At 57.1% G+C, this 21,564-nt stretch overlaps 1 protein-coding gene across 4 annotated transcripts; it reads left to right on the plus strand.

The window, feature by feature from the left end:
• The first annotated feature begins 1,009 nt into the window (after window positions 1-1,009).
• On the plus strand, window positions 1,010-19,976 carry SLC45A3 (solute carrier family 45 member 3). Of its 4 annotated transcripts, none has more exons than XM_037155353.2 (5): window positions 1,010-1,097; window positions 13,590-13,980; window positions 14,798-15,583; window positions 15,880-16,145; window positions 18,204-19,976. In XM_037155353.2, exons 2-5 carry the CDS (start codon window positions 13,809-13,811, stop codon window positions 18,639-18,641), a joined length of 1,662 nt encoding a protein of 553 aa, XP_037011248.2. In that variant the 5' UTR covers window positions 1,010-1,097; window positions 13,590-13,808; the 3' UTR covers window positions 18,642-19,976. The 4 variants fall into 4 exon arrangements, with proteins under 4 accessions (XP_037011248.2, XP_037011250.2, XP_053523971.1 ...); XM_037155355.2 differs by lacking the exon at window positions 1,010-1,097 and adding an exon at window positions 8,430-8,554; XM_053667996.1 differs by lacking the exon at window positions 1,010-1,097 and adding an exon at window positions 9,316-9,404.
• The last annotated feature ends 1,588 nt before the right edge of the window (window positions 19,977-21,564 follow it).

Genomic DNA, 21,564 nt, shown 5'->3' on the forward strand with positions numbered 1-21,564 from the left:
ACTCTGTGCTGCCCAGGCCACCAGGGCTCCATTGTTCCCCGGCTCTTCTCTATTTCCCACTCTTCTTTGCCTCCCAGCAGGAGGTGCCCTTAGAGATTACCTGGCCAATCCTTCTTTGTACAGAGGCCCAGAATATGGAAGGGACTTGCTCCACATCACACCTGGTTGGTGGCAGGGCCAGCACTCAGACCTAGGGCTGCAGGGCCCAGTCCGAGGCCACAGCTCACTGGGTCCTCCCTTCAAAGTCATCTTCCTGTGATTTTGTAGTATTCAAATCAACAATCTACAGCAATCGGATTTATCCATCCTGTGGATAAAACTCCATGGAGGAAAAAAAAAACCCACCAGGCCAGCCTGGGCCCCCAGTTCTCTGCTTCCTACCTGCATTGTTCTGCTCTTGTGGAAGGCATTGTGGAAAGGGGTATCTTGGGACGCTGTTCAACAGCTGACAAAGGGAACATTTTACTGACAAGTATCAACCTCTCATCCCCATCTATACCCTAAGAAGGAAAAAATGGAATTTGGCTTTTAACTCCAGGAGGAGGAATTGAGTTAACTACAACGAAGCTCTTTCGGCCTCAGAAAGCAGCAAACAGTAGGAAGAGTAACTCAAGGAGAATGTGACATCTCCTTTGGAGAGCTGGTCTTGGATGAGTGGGGTGCTGTTCTCCCCGCGGACAGGGGCATGGCCAGAGAGCACGTGCAGGTCACGGTCACAGACTGGCTCCTGAGAGGAGGTGCCCCGCGGAGCTCGGTCGTTTATACCTAAATGTTTGGGTGGCGAGCGGCGAGGGGGCGGTGCACGGCCCTAGGTAATGATAGGGCGTCTGGGAGCCACGCGGGGGCTGCCCGTCGCGGTCGCAGCTACAAAGACAGCTTGGAGACCTCGCGCTGCCTTCGCTTGGGGACCACCCCCACCCCTTGGGACCCCCCTTCAGCCCGTCCCGCCCCGCCCCCTCCTGGCAGTCCCAGCGCGCATGCTCTCTCTCCCAGCCGAGTAACCTGGAGATTTAAAAGCCGCCGGCTGGCGCGCGTGGGGGCAGAAGGAGGCCAGCTCCACCGCGCTGGCCCTGGTGACAGCCGCTCTCCTCAGCCAGGTAGGAGCGCACCCGATCTTCTCCCAGGCGATAGGAGTCCGGCGCGGGAAGGGAACGGGCGCGGCCCGGCCCCCAGATGTGGCGAGCTTCGCGCCCCGCGGGCTGGGACCGCGCTGCGGCCGTCTGGGCGCCGCAGCCCCTCGAGTCCCAGTGGAGGCGGCCAGGCGGCCAGGCTGCAGAGTGCAGGGCTCCCGCTCGGGTCTCCGCGGGACTGTTTTTTCCTGGAGGAAGGCAGGCTGGGTTGGAGGCCCCCGGGCCCGGCGGTCTCCGGCCAGGGAGCGGATTAGGCAGCAGCGGACTGTCCGGCGCTAGCTCCTGTTGCACCTCCCAGTCAGAGTTTTCTTTGGAAAGTTGCATGTATTTTCTTCCCTTGTCTCGGCTTCACCGGAAAGGGGCACGATGAGTCACCGAGGCGCCCACAGTCCGGGAGCTGGGAGCCCGGAAAGGGGCCGGCGGCCTGGAAGCCGCGGGAAAGGTGACTGAACCCTTTGGGACATTTGTCTTGCGGCCAGCCTCTGGGCATGGAGCTGAGGCTGGAGTGTGTGTGTGTTGTGTGTGCGCGCGCACGCGTGCGCGTGCGGGTTCCTCTGCCCGCTTCTGAATCTCGATCACCCCTCAGGGAAGGAGGGAATAGAGAAGCTGAGTGCTCTCATCTCCTGCCTGCCAGGGTTCAAGTAGAGATGGTGAGGATTCCGAGAGCAGCAAACAGGTGTGATGAGGTGGTACCTGTGCCTCGGACACAGCCCTCAGGGCTCTAGGCATAAGCAGGGGCCTTGCCTGCTGGAGAAGCCCCCAGGGACCTGCAGGGTTTCTCCAGAATGAGGGTCAGTTATTCCCATAGTCTCCTGGAGCCCTGCAAGTTGCTCTTGCCCTTGACCTCTGACTCAGCTTCCATCTTCCTGACAGCTGCTCTTGACCTGCTCAGCTTTTCCTTCTACTCAGCACCACTCCCCTGTGCTTCCTCTTTTCTTAAGAGGTCAGAACTGGGGGTAGGGAGAGGTTTGGCATGGTGGCTACCTGGTGAGGACTTGCCCTTCAGCTGTTGCACACACCTGATCCCAGTGGAGCAGGGACTAAGAATAGCCCAGCTGCTGTCTTGCTGCTCTGAAGTTTGCAGCTGGGCATAGCCAGCGGACCAGGGCCCAGAGTGACCCTTCCTGGGCTCCTGGAAGCCATTCTTAGGGGTGGGGGTGAGGCCCTGGGGGCTTCCGGCTGCTTCTCCTGAGGAACTTAGCAGGACTCCCTTCCTATCCAAGACAGCCCTGGTGTGGATTCACCTGCCTGGGGGGTGGCAGGGGACTGGCTGACTTACAGGGGTGGGGAGGGCCAGGGCCAGGAGGCGCCGGCTGGGTGGGAAGCCTGAGGAAACCCAGGAAGCAACTTCTCCCGGGGAGAGAGTGGAACAATATGGGAGGTCACATGCCCTTTTGTCGGGCGGGTCCCATTCCCTCATCCCTCCCTGATCTCCTCCCCCGAGCCCCGTCGTGGATCCAGGGCTCTGTTTCCTAAAAGTTCTCAGAAAAATGGAACTTGAGTCAGCAGGATGAGTCTGAAGATAAAAATACAGCTGGATGAATGTGCAGCTGTGGCCATACAGGCCCCAATTTAGTGGGGGGAGGGGGAGAGTTCTGCTGTGCGCTCTCGGAGTGTACAGTGGACCCCCCTGCCTCTCCTGGCTCTCCCAGCCACCGTGAGGGAGGGGGAAGGAAGAGGAGCAGCCGGACCAGGATGCTGGGTGGCCCACCGAGGTCGGCTAGGCCATTGGGTGGTGGAGGGATTCCACTTTCTCAGCCTGTCCAGACCTCTGGAGAGAAAAGGCAGAAAGACAGGGATGGCTGAGGACTCCAAAAGTGAAATTAAGCACTATCATCTGGACCATTATCGTCTAATAGCACAGCATTATAGATAAAAACCCAGACGGTCAGACAGACAGGGCTCGTATCTTGGCTGCTCTACTAGCCCTGGAATGTGCACTTTCCCTGGCTGCCAAACGAGGATTGTAATAATAATCAGGAGAATACCTACTGTATAGTCTTATTATTTATTAAATAATAACTAACACATATAAATATGCATAAATAATAGCTCAATATAATACGTGAAGTATAAACAAATGTAGCATTATTAAACCACTCATACAGAGCCGTGGACTGACCACGTGCCTGATGGGAAGTAAGTGCTCAGTAAGTGTTAGTCAGTAGTAACCACGTCCATCCTGTCTGTCCCTCGTGACTGAATGGACAGCGGCGCCCAGCCCGGGACTCCGTTCCTGGGTTCTGCTATAGACCTCGTTTCTTTGGGAGCAAGGTCTCCTGGACTTTGGGAAGTCGGCATGACCAGGCAAGAGAGAGGCTGAACTCCAGCACCCGGTTGCCTGGGCCTGAATCCTATCGTCTCATTTGAAAGTTACTTCACCTCTCTGTGCATCCGTTTCCTTCTCTTAGAATGAGGATAACGGTACCTACCTAATGTAGGCAAAGCTCTGAACACAGCAGCTGTAAACAAGCTCTTTGCTTGATAAACGTCAGCTGCTGTTATTTGGTGACAATGGAGACAGTCATTGTGGTTTACATTTAGAGACCAGAGTCTCTTAGCAAAGGAATTAGACCATATGTAACTACACGTAAGCTGTGAAGGACAAATGCAGCTGAATTTGGGGTGCCGTGCAGAGAGCACACCAGGACTGGACATCCTGGTCTCTCCCTGGCAGTATCATGTGACTTATTTTTCAGTTTGTCCAGTACCACTTTCCTGCCCGCTGTTGCTCTCGGGTTAGTGGTGATGGGGGCGAATCATGAGGTGATGGGGTGACTGCATATCCTGAAAGCTTAAGAGCCTTCTATGCAGAGAGGTTATTTGCTGTGAGTATCAGGATAACTGTACGATAGAGGGGGCTGCTGTGCGTGTGGGTTCAGCTCCATCCTTCCTCCCTAGTGGGATGCTCCGCACTGCTTTCTGGTGTCCAGAACAGAAACCCAGCCTTGCTTTTCTTTGAACAGTTAGTGGCCCTGTTTGCTTGACATCGAGGGCAGAGGCTGGACCAGTTGGTACCAGGCCCAGTGTCTCGAACGCTGCTGCTGCCTGACTTCCCGCAGTAGAGCTGGAGTGTGAAGCTTTGTCCAGTGTATGAAGTGTCTGTATTTGGGGGGAGGGACTGGTGACAGGGCCATCACGGGATGGTCTTGATATCTGGCCAGAACTTCCTGTTTAATCCCTTTTTCTACTGCATGTTTTGTTTCCTCCTCCGTGGGAAGAAGTGCCACTGACCCCAAATAACTTGTGGGGCCTCTCGCTTCTGAGGCTGGAGATGGGCCTGTCTCACCTGGTGGCCTTGGTGTCTGTGTCTGTAAGATGGAGAGGATAGCGCTCACCCCGCAAGGTTACAGTGAGAAAGAAGTGCAACAGGCTTGTTTAGCAAAGTGCCTGCACAGACCAGGTGCTCAATATGTGTTTATTTCCTTCCCCTTCCTTGTTAATTCTGGAGACCAGGCTGTCTGGGAAGCTGGGCTGAGGCAGCAAGAGGGGTCCCAGAGCCCCACAGTCCTTGTTACAAAATTTAGGGCAGACCGAATGCCTGGCCAGACAGGATGCCCTCTGGAGCAGCCGGGCTGAGGCAGCAGTCGCTCTTTCCCCAGTGCTCTCTGCTGTGCCCCCACCCGCCCCGCCCCCTGCCTAATCTCAAGTGACCTTTGAGCTTCCAAAGAGCGTCCAAGCTGGTGGGAGCACCTGGCCCATTCCTCGGAATATGACAATATAGTTTCCTACTCCCAGCTTTGGTCATTACAAAGAGTCGACTACCCCCAAAAACCTTGCATTTGGCCCTGCCGGGAAGGCCAGGCACGCCGGACGAATCGCATCAGACAGGAATCCTGACTCACCCTCACCAGTGGGGCCTTCTGTTCCAGCACCCCTCTTCTCAGGGCCTGGGCAAGGGCTGTGCTCCCTGCTTTCTGGGAGCTGAGGGGCTAGTGAGGTGGACAGCGGGGAAGGATAGCAATCCAGACCAGGTGGGCCGGGAGCTATCCACTTCCATCCCTGAGGGTTGCCAGGTGAGCGCAGGTGAGACTGGGAGAAGAGGGGCGTCCCTGACAGCTAGGGCTCCAGGTCACCCTGGAGGAGGCGTGGGGCTTGAGTGGGCAGGGCTCAGGGGAGTGGCAGTGGAGGGGAGGTGACTGTAGCATGGCAAGTCCTTTGGAAGCAAAAATAAGCCCAGTGCTGATGAATATCCCCATCTTGGACCCAGATCTGAGATCAAAACTCATCCCATGATGTTGGGTCCTGGTGTCCTTTTCTACCACAGCTCCCGGGGCAGGGGACAAAGAAGAGGTGGTGGGTGTGCTAGCCCCAGGCCTGGGGGCTGCGTTTTGCAGGTATCTGCCCTTTTTTCATCTGTGCACTTTTCAAGGCTCAGCAACAGAGCTGAGGAAGTCCTGGTGCCACCTCCCTGAGCTCGACTGCCTTTGTCTCTTCTGTTAACGGGGACTGCAGCCCCTTCACAGTGGGCTGTCACCTGACTGGGCCTCAGGGAGTGTTGGTTGGACAGGGGTGGGGGTGAATTTTAGTGTTCTTTCATGCTCCTTTGGGGAGGCCAGTTTGCACATGCTGAGGCATACTTCCTCCAAGGGTAGGCAAACGAGGGTTCTTCATCATCATCATCATCATCATCATCATCATCTCTTTTGGAGCCTGCTTGCACCTTACTCACCACTGAGTGTCTATTTTTTCTTTCACTGTTGTTCTATTACAGTTGTCCCAACCCCCCCGAATTGCTCTCCCCTGCCCCGCCCACCCCTTAGCCCCCACGGTTAGTCCCTACCCTGTAGTGCATTCCATGGGTCAGTTATATTTGTTCTTTAACTAGACCTTTCCCTTTCTTTCTTCCCTTATCCCCCTCCCTGTCCTAAGGTCCCTGTCAGTTTGTTCCTTGTTTGCATGCCTCTGGTTCTGGTTTGTTTGTTTTGTTGATTAGGTTCCTGTTAGAGGTGAGATCATATGGTATTTGTCTTTCACTGCGGGCTTACTTCACTTAGCTTAATGCTCTCCAGTTCCATCCATGCTGTCGAGAAGGATAGGAGCTTCTTCTTTCTTTCTGCTATGTAGTATTCCGTTGGGTAAATGTACCAGTTTTTTAATTGCATGGCTATTTTTGAGAACAACACACTTCCACGGGACTGAGTCCGGCTGGGAGCCTCTGATGATAAATGGGACTGGTCACAGCCCCTAGGACATGAGGGCTGAAAGGTCCTTACAGACCATCAAATTTGAGATAGTAGAGGTGGGATGAGGCAGAGCTAAGAGCACACCCTGGTTTCACTCCCTGCTGTGCTCTGCTCACCTGCAGGTCTGCCCAGACCCCGTGTGCCTCACCTCTCAGGCCAGGCTGCGGGGTCATTTGTGCACAGATGGGGAGAGTTGCCTGGACTGGCTGACTGGCAAAGTTCAAGTTCACTAGGAGGGAGACCAGTTCAGGTTTCACTTTGCAGGGGCTGTAGGAAGAGAAGGGAACAGGGGGAGGGGACTTCCCACGGCTTGGAGAGTGCACCCTACTCCCCATTCTCCCACACCCGGTTTCCCCACCCTGGACTTAGGGTTTCTGGGGACCACTGCCCCACTTTGTAAGGGAGCGTTTATTATGCTCAAGGAGAGAAAGAATTCAGTTACTAATGTGAGCCAGGAACAGACCTCAACTCCGGGAGGGCATAGGGAAGAGGGCAGTTCTGCCCCCAGCTGTCTTAGTTACCTGGCTGGGTTTCAGGTGACCTTCGACCCTTGGTGCTCTGTTGTACTTGAGCCGTGTGAGGGCAGGAGGAGGGGTGTCGGTGGGGGCTCTTCTGCAGCGGGTTCCCCTTGTCACTCATTGGTGGAGGGCTATGAGCGCCTCCCCCCATTATGCCATGCGCCTTGTCAGTGGGCACTCAGCAGCCCCTGTCCACGGAGAACACCCTCCCTGGGCAAGGTGGTGGTGGCCGGTTGCAAAGAACCTGAGGCGGCCTGGACACTAGTTCTCATTTTACAGATGTGGGAACCGAGCCCCAGAGAGGTGGAGTGGCTTGTCCAAGCCACACAGCTATGAAAGTTGCTGAAACTGGACTGCACTGTCCTGGCTTCCAGCTCAGAGTACTTTCCAGAATTTTCAAATGGTTTGAATTTTTCATTCCAGCCTTTTTATTTGTGCAGCTTTGGGCATGTTAATGGATTTCTCAATTTTCATTCTTGTGAAACAGGAATATTAAATAGCACCTACTTTGGAGGATTGTACAAAGGGCACTGACTGGAGAAAAAAGCTGTCCGGTGCCCAGCACATGCCAGACACCCCTGGACAGTTAGGAGGTACCAGCTGCTGTGGTGACTCCCCCCGTGGGTGGGAACCACCCTGCCTCATACACAGAGGGGTCTGTCCTTCCCTCCAGGCCACTGCAGGCAGGTCCAGTGCAGTGGCCTCCGCTCACCTGTCGGGGCCAATACCTAGGGAGGCATTTACATTCTTGGCATTCTTCTTGCCTCTGGGGGCTGAAAGAGGCACTGGTAAGGGTGGGGGAGACTCCAGGTCGAGAGAATGGAAAGGCAGTAAAGGAGTAGCTAGGTGCCCTCTGACCTCTGCTGCTCCTGCTCGGGAAAGAGAAGGCCCCCTCCCAGGTTCTTGCACTGAGGAAGCCCAGACAACGGAAGAAGAGGCTGCCAGGAGCCCCCATATCTACTTGCTGTCAAACACACTACATGGCTGTGCAGATGGTGGTGCTGATCCAAGTGTCCTTGCCCATCAAATGGCTCCACTCATCGAACCCACCTCAGCGGGCAGTTGGAGGAGTAAAACGCTTGGAGGGTGCCTGCTGTGCAGGGCCTCAGTGTTAGCTGCTATTATTAATTGTAGATGAGAAAATTGAGACTCAGGGAGGTCAATTAACGAGGTCACACAGTCTTAATAAGTGATGGAGTTGGCATGCAAACTCAGGTCAAGCTCTTGTAAAATTTAGGTCACCCTACAGAATCTGCCAAGTTCAGAGGCCTCTGGAGCCTGGGGTGGAAGAGAGAGCTCCAGGTCGAAGAGTACTTGTTGTCTTGGCTAGGAGGGTACTTGGTCAAGGGGACTCAGTGTGACCCTGGGTCACAGCTGTTCTCAGAAGGGAAGTCTGATTGGGGGCCCTTTGCCTGGAGTCAGATAGGTGTCCACATGGACCCCCACCACGGGACTGCCAGGGGACCCTGGGGAGGGGTGCTTCCCCTCTGCTTAGGCTGGCCAGGGCTGAGTGGCCAAGGTGAGGGTCAGGCTTGTCACTGGATTGGAGAGGGGAGGGGGATCAGAGTGAGCCCCAGGGACACTGCCCTTCCTCCTCCCTTCCCCCACCCTCCTCTGGCATTTGTTTCCTTTCAGAAGCTAGGCTGGGGCTCTCAGACAGGGCAACAAAAGCAACTTTCCTCCAAGCCACTGCCACCTGTTGGGTTTTCACACATCGGGGGTGAGTGCCGGGAGGGAACCGTTGCCCTTTTCCCAGTGTCTTCCATGTGCCCCCTCTGGCCCCCCAGGGCCTGGGATTCTCTTTGCTGCCTAACTTGACAGGGCTCAGAAGCACGAGGGGTTTGGGGGCCGCAGCAGCTGGAAGGGGGATTGAGTGGGAAGGGGCCGGCGCTGGCAGCCGGGAGAGAGTTTGATGGATTACTCTGCGGGCCTAGAGGTTTCTCCCTAATCCCCCTTTGTGTCCTGGCCTGCAGCCCCCTCAGTCTCTCTGACAAGCTGCTAAGCAGAAGGCTTCCAGTCTGAGTGAAGAAAAGGCAGCGCAGCAGGCGGACTCTAAATCCCTGGCCTCCGGGCCCTGGGGGAGGCCGAGCCAGGGAGCACGTCTGGGCGGGGGCGGGTCTTCCTCCCTCTGCCTGGCCTTATTCTTTCTCAGAGCCCCTTCGAGTGCAGAGGTTGCATCCTGAGTGGTGTTTCCAGGTGTCCGTGGGAGCCCTGTGAATTCATGGGCCTTGGCTGTTTGTGCAAATCACTGCCTTTTTGTAGGGTGGGAACAGGACATGCAGACCCTCGCTTCTCTGGAAGTATTTGAACCCTGAGAAGCAAAGATTAAAAATGGGTAGGAGGGCGCCGAAGCCAAGCACAGTCTGATCCCGACCCAGGGAGGATCCCCGCAGCGGGCTTCTCTGACCGGGGCTCAGTGATGCCGGCGGGCTCCTTACCCCCGTGGACGCTCATTTGCAGGTTTCCTGGCCGGCCAGCGTGGCCTCTTCCTGGGGTGTCCGGAGGCTCCTCCTGGAGCTGTCATGAGGGTGGAGTTGGTTTTGGGACTGCAGTGTGCTGGGTTTGACCGGGTAAGGCCAAGGACATTGCCGGGGACCATCAGCTGGCAGGGAGGCTGGGCTGGTGAACCCACAGACCTCTTCCCACCCCCGGCCTAGAGGGTCTGGAGAGCTCAGCCTGGAACCAGATTCTGGGGTCCGGCCTGTGGGGAGGAAGGGGGGGGTCCTTCCTACCTCGAAGTCCTCCAACTGGAGGTTGTACCCCTCCCTCACGCCAGGCCTGGGGTGGGGCTTCCTAGTGTAGGGTAGTGTGTGTGGGGGGATCGGCCTGGAGTGACTCCACCCACTCTGCCACTGAGTTATTACCCCTCTGGCTAGCCCACCCTGTCCCCAGTTTCTCTGTCTGCGGGGAGGGTGACCCTATCGGAGCTTGAGCTGCCCCAGGAGCCGAGAAAGCCGCACTATCTTCGTGAGCAGGGAGGGACGAGGGCACAGTCTTTGACTGCCGGCTCCTCCCACTCAGGGTGGGGGCTGCTGCCGTTCCTGTGCCTGGGTGGGGTGTGGGGACGCTGGCCGGAATAAAGAGGCCATAGAATTGCCGCCTGACACTGGCCCGCGGCAGTGGGGCTGCCCCAGCCTGGGCTCCCTCTGGCCTCTGTCTGTCAGCCGAGGGACTCTCCCCCCCCCCCCCCCAGCTCCACTTCAACTATGCGGCCAGGATCCCCTTTGAAAGTCCTCAAAGGCCCCTTTATACGTCCCTCTGACCCTCCCTTCCCATGGGGGGCTACGGGAGTGGGCTTGGGAGTGGGCTGTGGGCTCCGTTGCCTCTCCTCCCGCTTCCTCACTCTGTCATCAGAATTTTGGAGAAAGTTCAGGCCAAGTTTGTTGCTATCGCTCAGTTTCATTTCCCCTACTCCCTGCTGAGGCCTAATCTGAAGTGGGTGGTGACCGAGCCCACTGCCTGCTGGGGGGGTGGGGGGGTACCACATGTGGAGCCCACTTGGTGGTTAGGTCTCCGGTATCTGGAGCTGGACAGATAGAATGCAAGTTCACGGGCCCTGCCAAGGCCCTGGGCGGTCTGGGCTGGGGCTCTGCTCCTGGGGGCGGGGAGAGTGGTGGTGGTGGTAGGAAAGATGGCCTAGGGTGGAGCCCCAGGGAGGCTTTCAGAGGTGTTGGGTTTCCTCCAGCTTTCCTGCTGTTCTGGGGGGGGTGGGCAGAGAGTAGGGGAGCTATTTGAGAGGGCCTTGTCCCAGTAGGCCACTGTGCCTTTCTGGGAGGTCAGGTCAGACTGCCGCTTGGGTACTGGACCCTTCCTCCTTTCCCCGCCCCTCCCTACCAGGTGTCTTCGGAGTCCTGCTCTCGGGGTCGATATTCTGTTTGCCAGATCGGCAGAGTGCTCCAGGGGCAGCGGGCAGGAGGGCTGAGTCGGGCATCTTCGAGACGGGAGAGTGTAGGAGAGAACTGCATCCTGTCCCCTTGCCTGTCTTCCTGAAGCAGACCGGGGAGCTCCCCAAACAGGGGACTCAGCAGCGACCTGTCACTGTTCAGTTTTAGCAAGAGCTGTGCCCTGGGGCTGCTCGTGGGAGTGTAGCTGGGAAAGTGGTGGGAACACATTCTTGCCCGCGCCCCCCACCCCCACCCGCCCTGGGCCTGGGAGCCAGAGGGTCCGGGCTTCTCTATTTGTGCCTCGGGAAAGAAAGTCTGGAGGGACTGCTGGTGACTGCGGTTAGTGCTGGGGGTGTCCTCGGTCACCTCCTCCACCCCGAGGGCCCTGGAGTGGGGGCGAAGAGGGGCGGACTGGGGCACTGGGGAAGCTGTGAGGGGAAGAAAGGGGCCTTTGGAGGGGAGAGTGCTCTTACGGATCTGGAATCCCTCCGCCACTTCCAGGCTGGAAAGGGTGGAGCCGGTGGGCAGAGCGTGCCCTGGACCCCGGGATGCGGTAGGAACCAAAAGGGGGGGAGGACGGGCTCAGCAACCCGAGAACAGTGTGTGGGGCTTGCAGCCAGCCCTCTTCCCAACCGACTCCTCCCCGTGAATTCCTCACCTGGCCCAGCCCGGGGTTTCTAGGTGGAGCGCCTCGGGGGCTGGGGCGAGGTGCTGAGGTCTCAGAGGCGGCTCAGGGCCTCTCTGGGATGTAGGTGGATGAGGGGAAATTCCTCTCTCCACCCCTTTTTATCTTTCTCTCTTTTGGGCTGAGGAGCTGGATTAAGGGAAGGGGTGCGGCAGGGAGGTGGGCGGGGTGATTGACAGTGTCAGGAAAGCTGCAGTTTGTTTTCAACAATGGTGAGCACCCAGGGCCTGGGAATGGGGGCAGGTCGTGGGTGAGGTTGGGTCTAAACGTGTGTGTGTTTGCTCAGGGAGGGCCTGGTCCTTAAAAACCCAGGGCAGGTGAGTGTCCAGGCCAGGCTCTGTCCAGGCTGAGGGCAGGGAGTGGAATGGGCTGGAAGCCTTTTGACCCAGAACCCTTCCCTCCAAGCTGGAAAGCACCCTGGTCTCCGTACTATCCGCTGCTTCCCTTCTGGGGGTGCTGTGGCAATGCAGACACTGGGGAGGGGCTTGACCCAAGCTGAACCCACAACTGCCCAGCTATAAGACTAATATTGGTACCCCTACCCCCTTTGGGGGACTTGTGGGCCAGTGTTTTACACTCCTCCCATGCCAGCCAGTCCATGCCTTGTCCCAAAGTTGGTGGTCTGGGTCTGAGCAGATCTTTGGGGAGGGTGCTGCTGGTAGCTCAGCCTTGTCTGAAGCCCCTCCCTCCCTGATCAAGCAGCTGCAGAGCCTCAGAAGGCAGTTATGGGATGGAGACCCCTTCCCTGGGGTCGAGGGCCCTCCGAGCTCTGTGGCGCCGCACAGAGAACACCTACCATTTGTTTTGTAATACGCAAGGCCTCCGGCCAAGTGTCATTGGAAAAGATGAATGAGGTTGGCGTGCCAAACTATGAGATGCTGAGATTGGAAGAGGGAATAAGTGCAGGCTGAGGGTGCTCCAGGTCAGGGAGGGGACTGGAGCCTGGCCCTCCGCCACTGTGGACCTCACGGAGGAGTCGTGTTCCTCAACTCCATTTGTAGGACTGAGTTGCAAGGCATTCCCCCCCCCCCCCAACTCCAGCGGCCAGTGGCCAGAAGCTCTGTGCACCCAACTCCTTTGAAATGGATGACAGGTTAGGGGACTCCTCCCTTTACACACAAGATGCCCGCCTCCTCTGTACCGCCTCTTCATGGCTGACTTGAGCTTTTGTGGTCACTTCTAAACCATGCAGACTGCGGTACGTGTTATTGTGGCGAAGCACGACCTGGAGGCCAGCTGCCCAGGGGTGGGGGGTGCAGGGTGGGTGCTTCCCAGTGGGATCTCGACGCACAGGAGGCAGGCCTGGAAGGAAGGGCTGTGGGGACTTCTCTGCTGGGAATGGAGCTGTTTGGGGAGCAGACAAAGGCAGCAGGGGAAGTGGCGGGGCGCCCTGCCAGCCCAGGGGGGCACAGGGCCATGGCAGTTGCCAACAGTTGGTGTGGTTTTACCCCTGTAAGGCTGGGACCTGGGCACATTGGGGCTGGACTGCAGCCCCACTTTCCCATGGCGGTCAGGCAGCACAGGTGGGGACACTGCTTCGCTGTGAACGAGGGGTGGCCGGGGGACTAAGGGGGAGGCTTGCAGCTCGGGTCCTCCCAGGGGAGCGCCCTTCCAGTGGGTCAATGACGGGTTCAAACCCAGCCCAACAAACCACAGCCTCTCCTCCCTTTCTCCTGGTCCTTGTCCTTGGGGGCGGGAGTTCCGATGCCACAGGGTTCACAGCCAGGCAGTGCGGAGTGGGAAGTGCTGCTCTTAGCAAAGGGGAATTGAGCAGCCAGCTTTGGGAAGTGGAGAGAGAAGCAGACAAACCTGGCCTGGTGGAGGGTCTCTGGGGGCACCTTGGTAGCAGGGCCTGAGGATCTGGGAATTCAGGTGGTTTGAGTTTTGGCTTTCCCTCCCACACTAGCAGAGGAGGGCAATTGCAAAGGTATTCCAAGACAGAGAATAACCAACATCTCTTTGGCTCTGGAGTGTGCTGAGGTTTAGAAATCGTATTTACCTTATTAATTGTGTCAGCCTTAGGCTAATAATAACATGCATTTCCTGACTGGGCGGTAGGGGTGGCACCTGGGTGGCTGGGCCCATCGGCCTGGGAGCAAACAGGATTCAGGGCATTCAGAGCGAACCCTGGAGACCTGGTTTCCAGGACTTAACACTTGGTGCGTTTGTTGTCCCTGCCCTTTTAGGACCTGAGTGACATGTCCCCACCAGGCGCCCCATGGCAACAGGCAGTTAGCGTGGGCTGAGCGGCTGGACTTGCGCGGAGGACCAGAGAAATGGGCTCCTGGCCGAGTCCTAGGCAGCCGATGGCAGCGAGGAGGAGAGGCCCTGGCATCTGGAGCAGGGCTGGGAGGAAGCAGTTCTGGAGATAGTGACGGGTCGGAGTCGTGCCCGCCTGGCCCGCCATGGTCCTGAGGCTGTGGGTGAGCCGCCTTCTGCGGCATCAGAAGGCCCAGCTCCTGCTGGTCAACTTGCTGACCTTCGGCCTGGAGGTGTGTCTAGCTGCGGGCATCACCTACGCGCCGCCCCTGCTGCTGGAAGTGGGGGTCGAAGAGAAGTTCATGACCATGGTGCTGGGTGAGTCTCCACTTCCTCCTGCCCTCCTGTTCTGCCTGGAACCAGGGCAGCAGTGCCTCTGTCCACAGCGCTGCTTGGAGTGACAGGTGACTGTCTGCTGGGTTGGTACAGCTGGGGATGGGGTGGCCTGGGCTGAGGGGGTCCCAAGAGGAATAAAAGAGTACAGGGACATGCCCTGGTCACCACTAAACCCCTGTCTAATGCCTGGTTCACAGGAGACACTGTAGAAATGGCCCTTCCCCTTTGGCTAGCCCTTTATAATCTATAATCTGTAATCTCATGCTTGCAGCAAACCTCTGAGGTTAGCCGGTCCACGGGGAAGGCAAGGGAGGTCTGCAAGAAGTTCGTTGACCTAGCTGGGCTGGTCCCCAAGCCAGGGCTCTTCCTTAGCCCTGGGTCAGGGGCTGAGCTCGGGACTGCAGATGAATTCTGCAGAGGCCACCAAAGCCGTCACCATCATGTGACTCCCAGGAAGTAGGGGCTCTGTCATGGTCACGGCTCTGGAGTCAGGCTCTGGTCACAGCTCTGCCTGCTGAAGCCCTGCCTCCCGCCTCCCTAGCTCTGTGGCTGGACAGAAGTGTCACTTATCTGTTGTTCCATGCCTTGGTCTCCCCATCTGAAAAAGGGGCATTAGTGACCCAAGCTGCGAGGACTGAATTAGAGTCCCTGTGAGGCACTCAGCACAGCACCCAGTGCAGGACCAGTCCTCCCTACGATAATATCACGGCCATCTCTGTCCTTCTCAGGCAGGCCGGCCCCCCTTCCCCCACCCTCGAGGGCCCCAGCCTCTAGCTCATACTGCTTGTCCTTTTTACAGGCATTGGTCCAGTGCTGGGCCTGGTCTCGGTGCCGCTCCTAGGCTCGGCCAGTGACCACTGGCGTGGGCGTTACGGTCGCCGGAGGCCCTTCATCTGGGCGCTGTCGCTGGGCGTCCTGCTGAGCCTCTTCCTCATCCCGAGGGCCGGCCGCCTGGCGGGGCTGCTGGGCCCGGACACCAGGCCCCTGGAGTTGGCCCTGCTGATCCTGGGCGTGGGGCTGCTGGACTTCTGCGGCCAGGTGTGCTTCACCCCCCTGGAGGCCCTGCTCTCGGACCTCTTCCGGGACCCGGACCACTGTCGCCAGGCCTTCTCCGTGTACGCCTTCATGATCAGCCTCGGGGGCTGCCTGGGCTACCTCCTGCCTGCCATTGACTGGGATGCCAGCGCCCTGGCCCCCTACCTGGGCACCCAGGAAGAGTGCCTCTTTGGCCTGCTCACCCTCATCTTCCTCACTTGCATGGCGGCCACGCTGTTCGTGGCCGAGGAGGCAGCCCCGGGCCCCGCCGAGCCAGAGGAAGGGCTGGCGGGCCCCTCCAGGCCGCCCCACTGCTGCCCGTGCCGCGCCCGCCTGGCTTTCCAGAACCTGGCCACGCTGTTTCCCCGGCTGCACCAGCTTTGCTGCCGCGTGCCGCACGCCCTGCGCCGCCTCTTTGTGGCTGAGCTGTGCAGCTGGATGGCATTCATGACCTTCACACTGTTTTACACGGACTTCGTGGGCGAGGGCCTGTACCGGGGCGTGCCCAGGGCTGAGGCAGGCACCGAGGCCCGGAGGCACTACGATGAAGGTAAGGCTCCGTGGCCGGGGCTGCCAGGGGAGCTCCCCTCTGGGGGAGGCTCTGGCGTAGGGGGAGGCCCGCCCCCTGTGCTCATCCTTGGTACCCCTTTCTCTGCACTTGGCTGACAGCTCTGGCTGTGTTCTCTGAGGTCAGTGGGCTGCCTAGGCTGGGGTGTTCCGGGCAGGGGAGGGAGGGTGCTGGGGGGCAGGGCTGATCTACAGCAGGTCTTGGGTGGCAGGTTCTGAACAATCCCCCAGGTTGTACTGGCCCCCCATCTGACCGCCTCTTTCCCGGCTCCCGCCCAGGAGTCAGGATGGGCAGCCTGGGGCTGTTCCTGCAGTGCGCCATCTCCCTGCTCTTCTCCCTGGTCATGGACCGGCTGGTGCAGCGATTCGGCACTCGGGCAGTCTATCTGGCCAGCGTGGTGGCTTTCCCTGTGGCTGCTGGCGCCACATGCCTGTCCCGCAGCGTGGCTGTTGTGACCGTCTCCGCCGCCCTCACCGGGTTCACCTTCTCCACCCTGCAGATCCTGCCCTACACGCTAGCCTCCCTCTACCACCGGGAGAAGCAGGTACTCTCCCGGATGCCACACTGGGTGCTGGGGACTGGGGCAGTGGGGTCAGGCAAGACAAACTGGAGAAGGCAGTCTGTGGTCAGAGAGGAAGCCTATGGAGGCCTGGGGGCCAGGGAAAGAGGGTGATTCTGGGAACGACTTCTGGTGTCAGGATCACAAAGCACTTGAGTGGGTGATGGCAGGAAATGCGAAACCCTTCTCTGGATCCTGAGAATCAGTCTGGCAGAAGCCCTCAGCCTGGACTGGGTTCTGGGCAGAGGTGGGGACTGGCTCAGATGGCCTCTGGGGCCTGGCTTCAGCACGTGGCCAGAGGCCACGGCCCGGTGTGGCCAACACCGGTCCTGTCTCGGTGAGAGGCTGGGAGAGGCACTGCGACCGCCCTGTGCCTGCTTTGGTGTCCTAGATGGACAAGGCTCCTCACTGCCCCCTCTTACGATCTACCTTCCTCTTCCCAAGTCTCTCTTTTCCTGCCTTACTCCTTCGCCTCCCCGCCCCCCCAGGGCAGATCTCGGCGCCTGCGGCTCCTGATACCACTTGCCTGGGCGCTTTGTAAGCCAGGCAGCCCCACACTAACCGGTCCTCCCAGGGGTCCCTTCTGTGGGAAGCCTCCTGACCTGGGCTGCATGGTCACCTTTGTCCCCTCCACTGACCTCACTGAACTATAGCCCTGGGTGCAGAGCTCTGTGCAGATGGGCACGAAGTTAGGGTGTCCCCAGGGAGGAGGAGCAGGTCTGTCCCCAGAGCTTCAGACTACAGAGGAGACGTGTCTCTGCCCTTTCAGGACATGGGTGGGGTAGCAGAGAAGCACGGAGCTGGGGGCTGGTTCACTGAATCGACAGCTACAGGGTAGGAGGAGTTGGGGGGCAGGGTCTGGGTTGGGGAACCTGCTTTGTGAGAGCCCTGTCAGCACGCTGGTGACTTTGGTCAGGCTCCACTCTGCTGCTGACCTGGCTGGGGGCTTAGTAGATGATGTCCAAAGGCCAGGCCTGGGCACGTGTGCTTGAGCCGGAGAACATGCTGGGGCTGGTCCTCCCTGAGGACCGAGGAGCATGCGCACGCCCGTCCGTGCCCCTCCGGGCCCCAGCCTCGCTGGTCTTCCCTGAGCTGGCAGGCAGGCAGGGAGGAGGGTCCTGGGAGGTCCCATTCCGGCAGCTGCAGGTCCCGTTCCAAATGCCTGGCCCTGGGCATTGCCTGCACCTGCCTTTTGCCGGCTTGAATAAGTTGCAGGCTTCCCTGGGGTCAGGTTTGAGCTCTGCCGTGGTTCCCTAGTGCAGCCAACTCCAGAATTCTTTCCTGTTGGGCACGAGTGGGGGTGGGAACAGTGTGATCAGTTGTATCCTCATCCTTGAATAGGAGGCCCAGACTGCTGGGGGCAGGGCCGGGCCAGGTCACTCAGGTCTGAGGACACAGTGAGAAGGTGGGGGAAGGGCTTCAGCATTAGCACAGCTAGGGCCCAGTCCGGGGAGGGCAGTTCCTCCGGTTTCTCTCTGAGGCTGTGTCTGCTGGACCCTCCTTGCCTCAAGGCTGGGGCCACAGACCTCACAGCAGGGCAGCCACTCCAGACAGGGCCCGGGGCGCAGTGGGAGCAGGGCTTCTCTCTGAAGATGGTGATAAGGGTTCCGAAATGTCCAGATGGTGGGGGGAAGGAAAGAAGAGGGTTTGGGCCACCTCGGGCCCCAGCCTTGGATTTCTTCCCTCTGTTTTAACACATCTTTCCTCCCTGTCGTCATTCTGCCTGTCTTTTCCTTCGCCTTGGGGTCCTGTTCCCTTCCCAACCTGCAGTACTGCATTAGTCCACCATCCGCCTGTTGCAGGACAGGCTAGAGGAGCCCTGGCCTTCTAGTTTCAGGGTTGCCCTGTCCCTGCCTCCCCTTCCCACTTCCAGTCCTGAGGAGTGTTCCAACTAGACCCAGGCCAAGCAGGGTCTGACCAGTCTTTTGACCCGCTGACTGATTTTCTTTAAGGGCCATGGCCTGGTTTAGTCTCCTAGCTGGGGGACTCCCGTGCCTGGGTGCACACCTGTCCTTGTCCCCTTTCTTTCCTCCTTCCACACAGGTGTTCCTGCCCAAGTACCGAGGAGATGCTGGAGGTGCTGCCAGTGAAGACAGCTTGATGACCAGCTTCCCTCCGGGCCCTAAGGCCGGGTCCCCCTTCCCCAATGGACACGTGGGTGCTGGGGGCAGCGGCCTGCTCCCGTCTGCACCTGCCCTCTGTGGGGCCTCTGCCTGCGATGTCTCCATGCGTGTGGTGGTGGGCGAGCCACCTGAGGTCAGGGTTGTTCCAGGCAGGGGCATCTGCCTGGACCTTGCCATCCTGGATAGTGCCTTCCTGCTGTCCCAGGTGGCCCCATCCCTGTTCATGGGCTCCATTGTCCAACTTAGCCAGTCTGTCACTGCCTATATGGTGTCAGCTGCTGGCCTGGGGCTGGTTGCCATTTATTTTGCTACACGGGTAGTATTTGACAAGAGTGACTTGACCAGATACTCAGTGTAGAGCACTTCCTACCCTCTGGTGGGGTCGGGGGTGGGGGGGGCTGCCTCATTGGGTCCCAGCTCCCTGTATTCCAGGCTCCATCTGGCTACTGGGCTGGCCTCCCAGATTTTATTGCTGCCTAAGTGGTGTGGCTCTCTGCTGCCACCCCGTGGTGATAAGGTGCATAGCTGCACAGTTAGAGTGGGGAGGGGGGATTCCCTCCCACAGTCTTTAGTGCTGTGGTTGACTCCAAACGGGCTTGAGTCTGGACTAAATACAGGGAGAGAAGGGCAGGGCATTTGATTAGCACCATGCACTGGAACTCAGGACTCTGGCAGAGTTACCCAGGCTCAAGGTTAACAGCTAGTGTCTCGATCAACGCATACCAAGGGAGGAAGGTATTTAGAGAGCTGAGTAACTCAGCCACCAATTCTCCCTCCTCTGAGCCCCCCATCCTGTAGGTTCCTCTAATGTTGCTCTAGTGTGAAACTCTCCACAGGATTTAAAAGTAAGAAAGTTACTTTGTTGGGGGTGGGGGGTAGGTTCCTTAGGGGAGAGGGAAGGGACACTTCCTGGCCCTGTGGCACTGCCGTCCCACTGAGCCCCTCAGCCCCTGTTTTGTCAGGACATGGCTTGTTGGCCCCTGTGTCTCCATCATAGGGACACAGGCCTTTAAATATTTAATTTATTTATTTAACTCAATAAGGGGCGTCAGTTCCCAGCTCTGCCATGTCTGGCCTAGGAGGTGACATCTCCAGTGACTGGGTCCTGTGACATGGCTGGTTATTGGCCTAAGCGTTGTCAGAATCTCCTTTCCTAGGGGTGATCTGTCTGGCCTCAAAACTGCCTAACCCAGGAGCTTAGAAGCTCTCTTCACCCCAGCTGATACACCAGCTGATACACCGACTCCTCTCCCCCAAGGCTGGGTAAAGATGGAGAGTTGGCCTGCAGGTCTCAGCCGCCTCGAGCCTCGTCTCCTCTCTGGGCCCAGCCTGCCCTCGCCCCCTCCCCTCTGCTCCCTCTAGGACTGGGCTGATGAGGGAGCCACCCACTCCCACCTTTCTCTGGCTTCACAGCCTCTGTTTGGGGCTGTTCCAGGACCAGAAGCAGCCAGGGCGGCTCCCCAAACCTTCGTCCGTCTCACGCCCAGGGCATATCTGTGCTTGGGGACTCGCACAGAAACTCAGGAGCACCCCCTGCCTAAGCTAAGGAGGTCATATCTCTGGGGGGTTTTAAGTGCCGTTTGCAATAATGTCATGTTTTATTTATTTAGCTGAGTAAATATTTTATACTGTATGTGAGCAATCAGAGTATAATGTTTATGGTGATGAAATTAAAGGCTTCTTATATGTTTAATTGGCCTGTATTTATCTTTTCTGCCCTGTAAAGATCAGATTTCTCAAAAATGATCCCCTGCTCCCTTCTCATGTTTTGTCAGCTTCAGTTCCCAGCTCCACCAGCAGGTGGAGCCATAGACCAATACTCTGCTCTTTGGCGATTGGGTGTGGCTGTGCGCCTTCTGGACTGGGGACTTCCTTTGGGAATGTCAGGTAGAGAAAGGGAGTGGAACAGTGTAGGGAGTGCAGAGAAGTGAGGGCATTTTCCTTCTCAACGGGCTCATAGTATGTCCAAGGAGATGGAGCAAGAACTACAGCAATATGAACTCCCTGACATGCGGGTGAGGATTTTGACCCAGCTGTGCCTTGGTTCCTGCCTTTTCTCGTCTCCTTGACCCTGCCAGCCTCAGGTCAAGTTCAGAGGCTTCTCTGCCATGTCACCTCCCTCTCCCCTTCAAACCTGCTGGGTCTTCCTGTCCCTTAAATTCAACTAGTTTTATTTATTTTTAAATGTCCTATATACTTTAAAAAAGATTTCATCTATTTTTTTAGAGTGGGGAAGGAGGAGAAAAGGGAGAAAGAAACATTGCTATGTGAGAGAAATGATGGTTGGTTGCCTCTCCCACGTGCCCCAGCTGGGACCAGGCTGGAAACCCAGCTCCTGCCCTGACAGGGACACACTGGTGACCTTCCGCCTTGCGGAGCCATGCTCAACCAGCTGAGCCACACTGGTCCTGCCTCTATATTTTATTTAGCTTTTTATTGTGGAAAATTTCAAACATACATGAGTAATTACCCTGGTATGATGAGCCTAACTTCAGCAGTCATTAACATTCTGCCATTTTTATTTTACACCCCAACCCCTTGATGTTTTTGCTGGGCTATTTTTAAAGCATGTGGCAGACACAATTCATTTAACTTGTAGTACTTCAGTGCACATCTTTAAAAATAGGGCGTTAAACAAGTCCGTCACAACACTATAAACATGTCCAACTGATGGTAACTCCTTATTGTTAATCACCCCATTCATGCACAACTTTCCCCAGTTGTCTTGGACACGTCTTTTATACTTGGCTTGTTCAAACTAAAAGAAATAACAAGGGTAGATGGCCTTCAGTATGTCTTTAACATACTACTTTTTAAAATGCCATTCATTTGTGAAAAACATTCATTTCTTCTACAGAATTGCCCACTGTCTGTATTTGGCCAACTGTATTCTCAGTGTTGAGATGTTCTCTCCCCCCCCCCCCATACAATGGTGATAAGAACTCGGGGCCACATCAAGTTCAAGTTTGTTCTGTCACAAGGACACAGGCCTTTATCTTCCTATGTCATTTTGGAGCAAATTTCAGACATAATACTTAATTTCTAAATACTTCAGAATGTGTTTCTGAAAGGTAATGACTTATTTTAAAAACCATATAGTCATATCACTATTATCAGATAAAAATCCCTTAGCATAATCAAATAACCAGTGTTCACATTTTCTGTCTCATAAATTATTTTGTATAATTTTTGTTCAAATCAGCATCTGAATATGAGAGGGGACCCCAAAACCCAGAATTTATAAAAATTGTGTATTTGTTTTTGCATGTTTAAACTTCAGT

The sequence above is a fragment of the Artibeus jamaicensis genome, unplaced genomic scaffold (assembly GCF_021234435.1).
Source record: "Artibeus jamaicensis isolate MK-2021 breed Jamaican fruit bat unplaced genomic scaffold, CSHL_Jam_final contig_475, whole genome shotgun sequence".
Classification (NCBI taxonomy): Eukaryota; Metazoa; Chordata; class Mammalia; order Chiroptera; family Phyllostomidae; genus Artibeus; species Artibeus jamaicensis.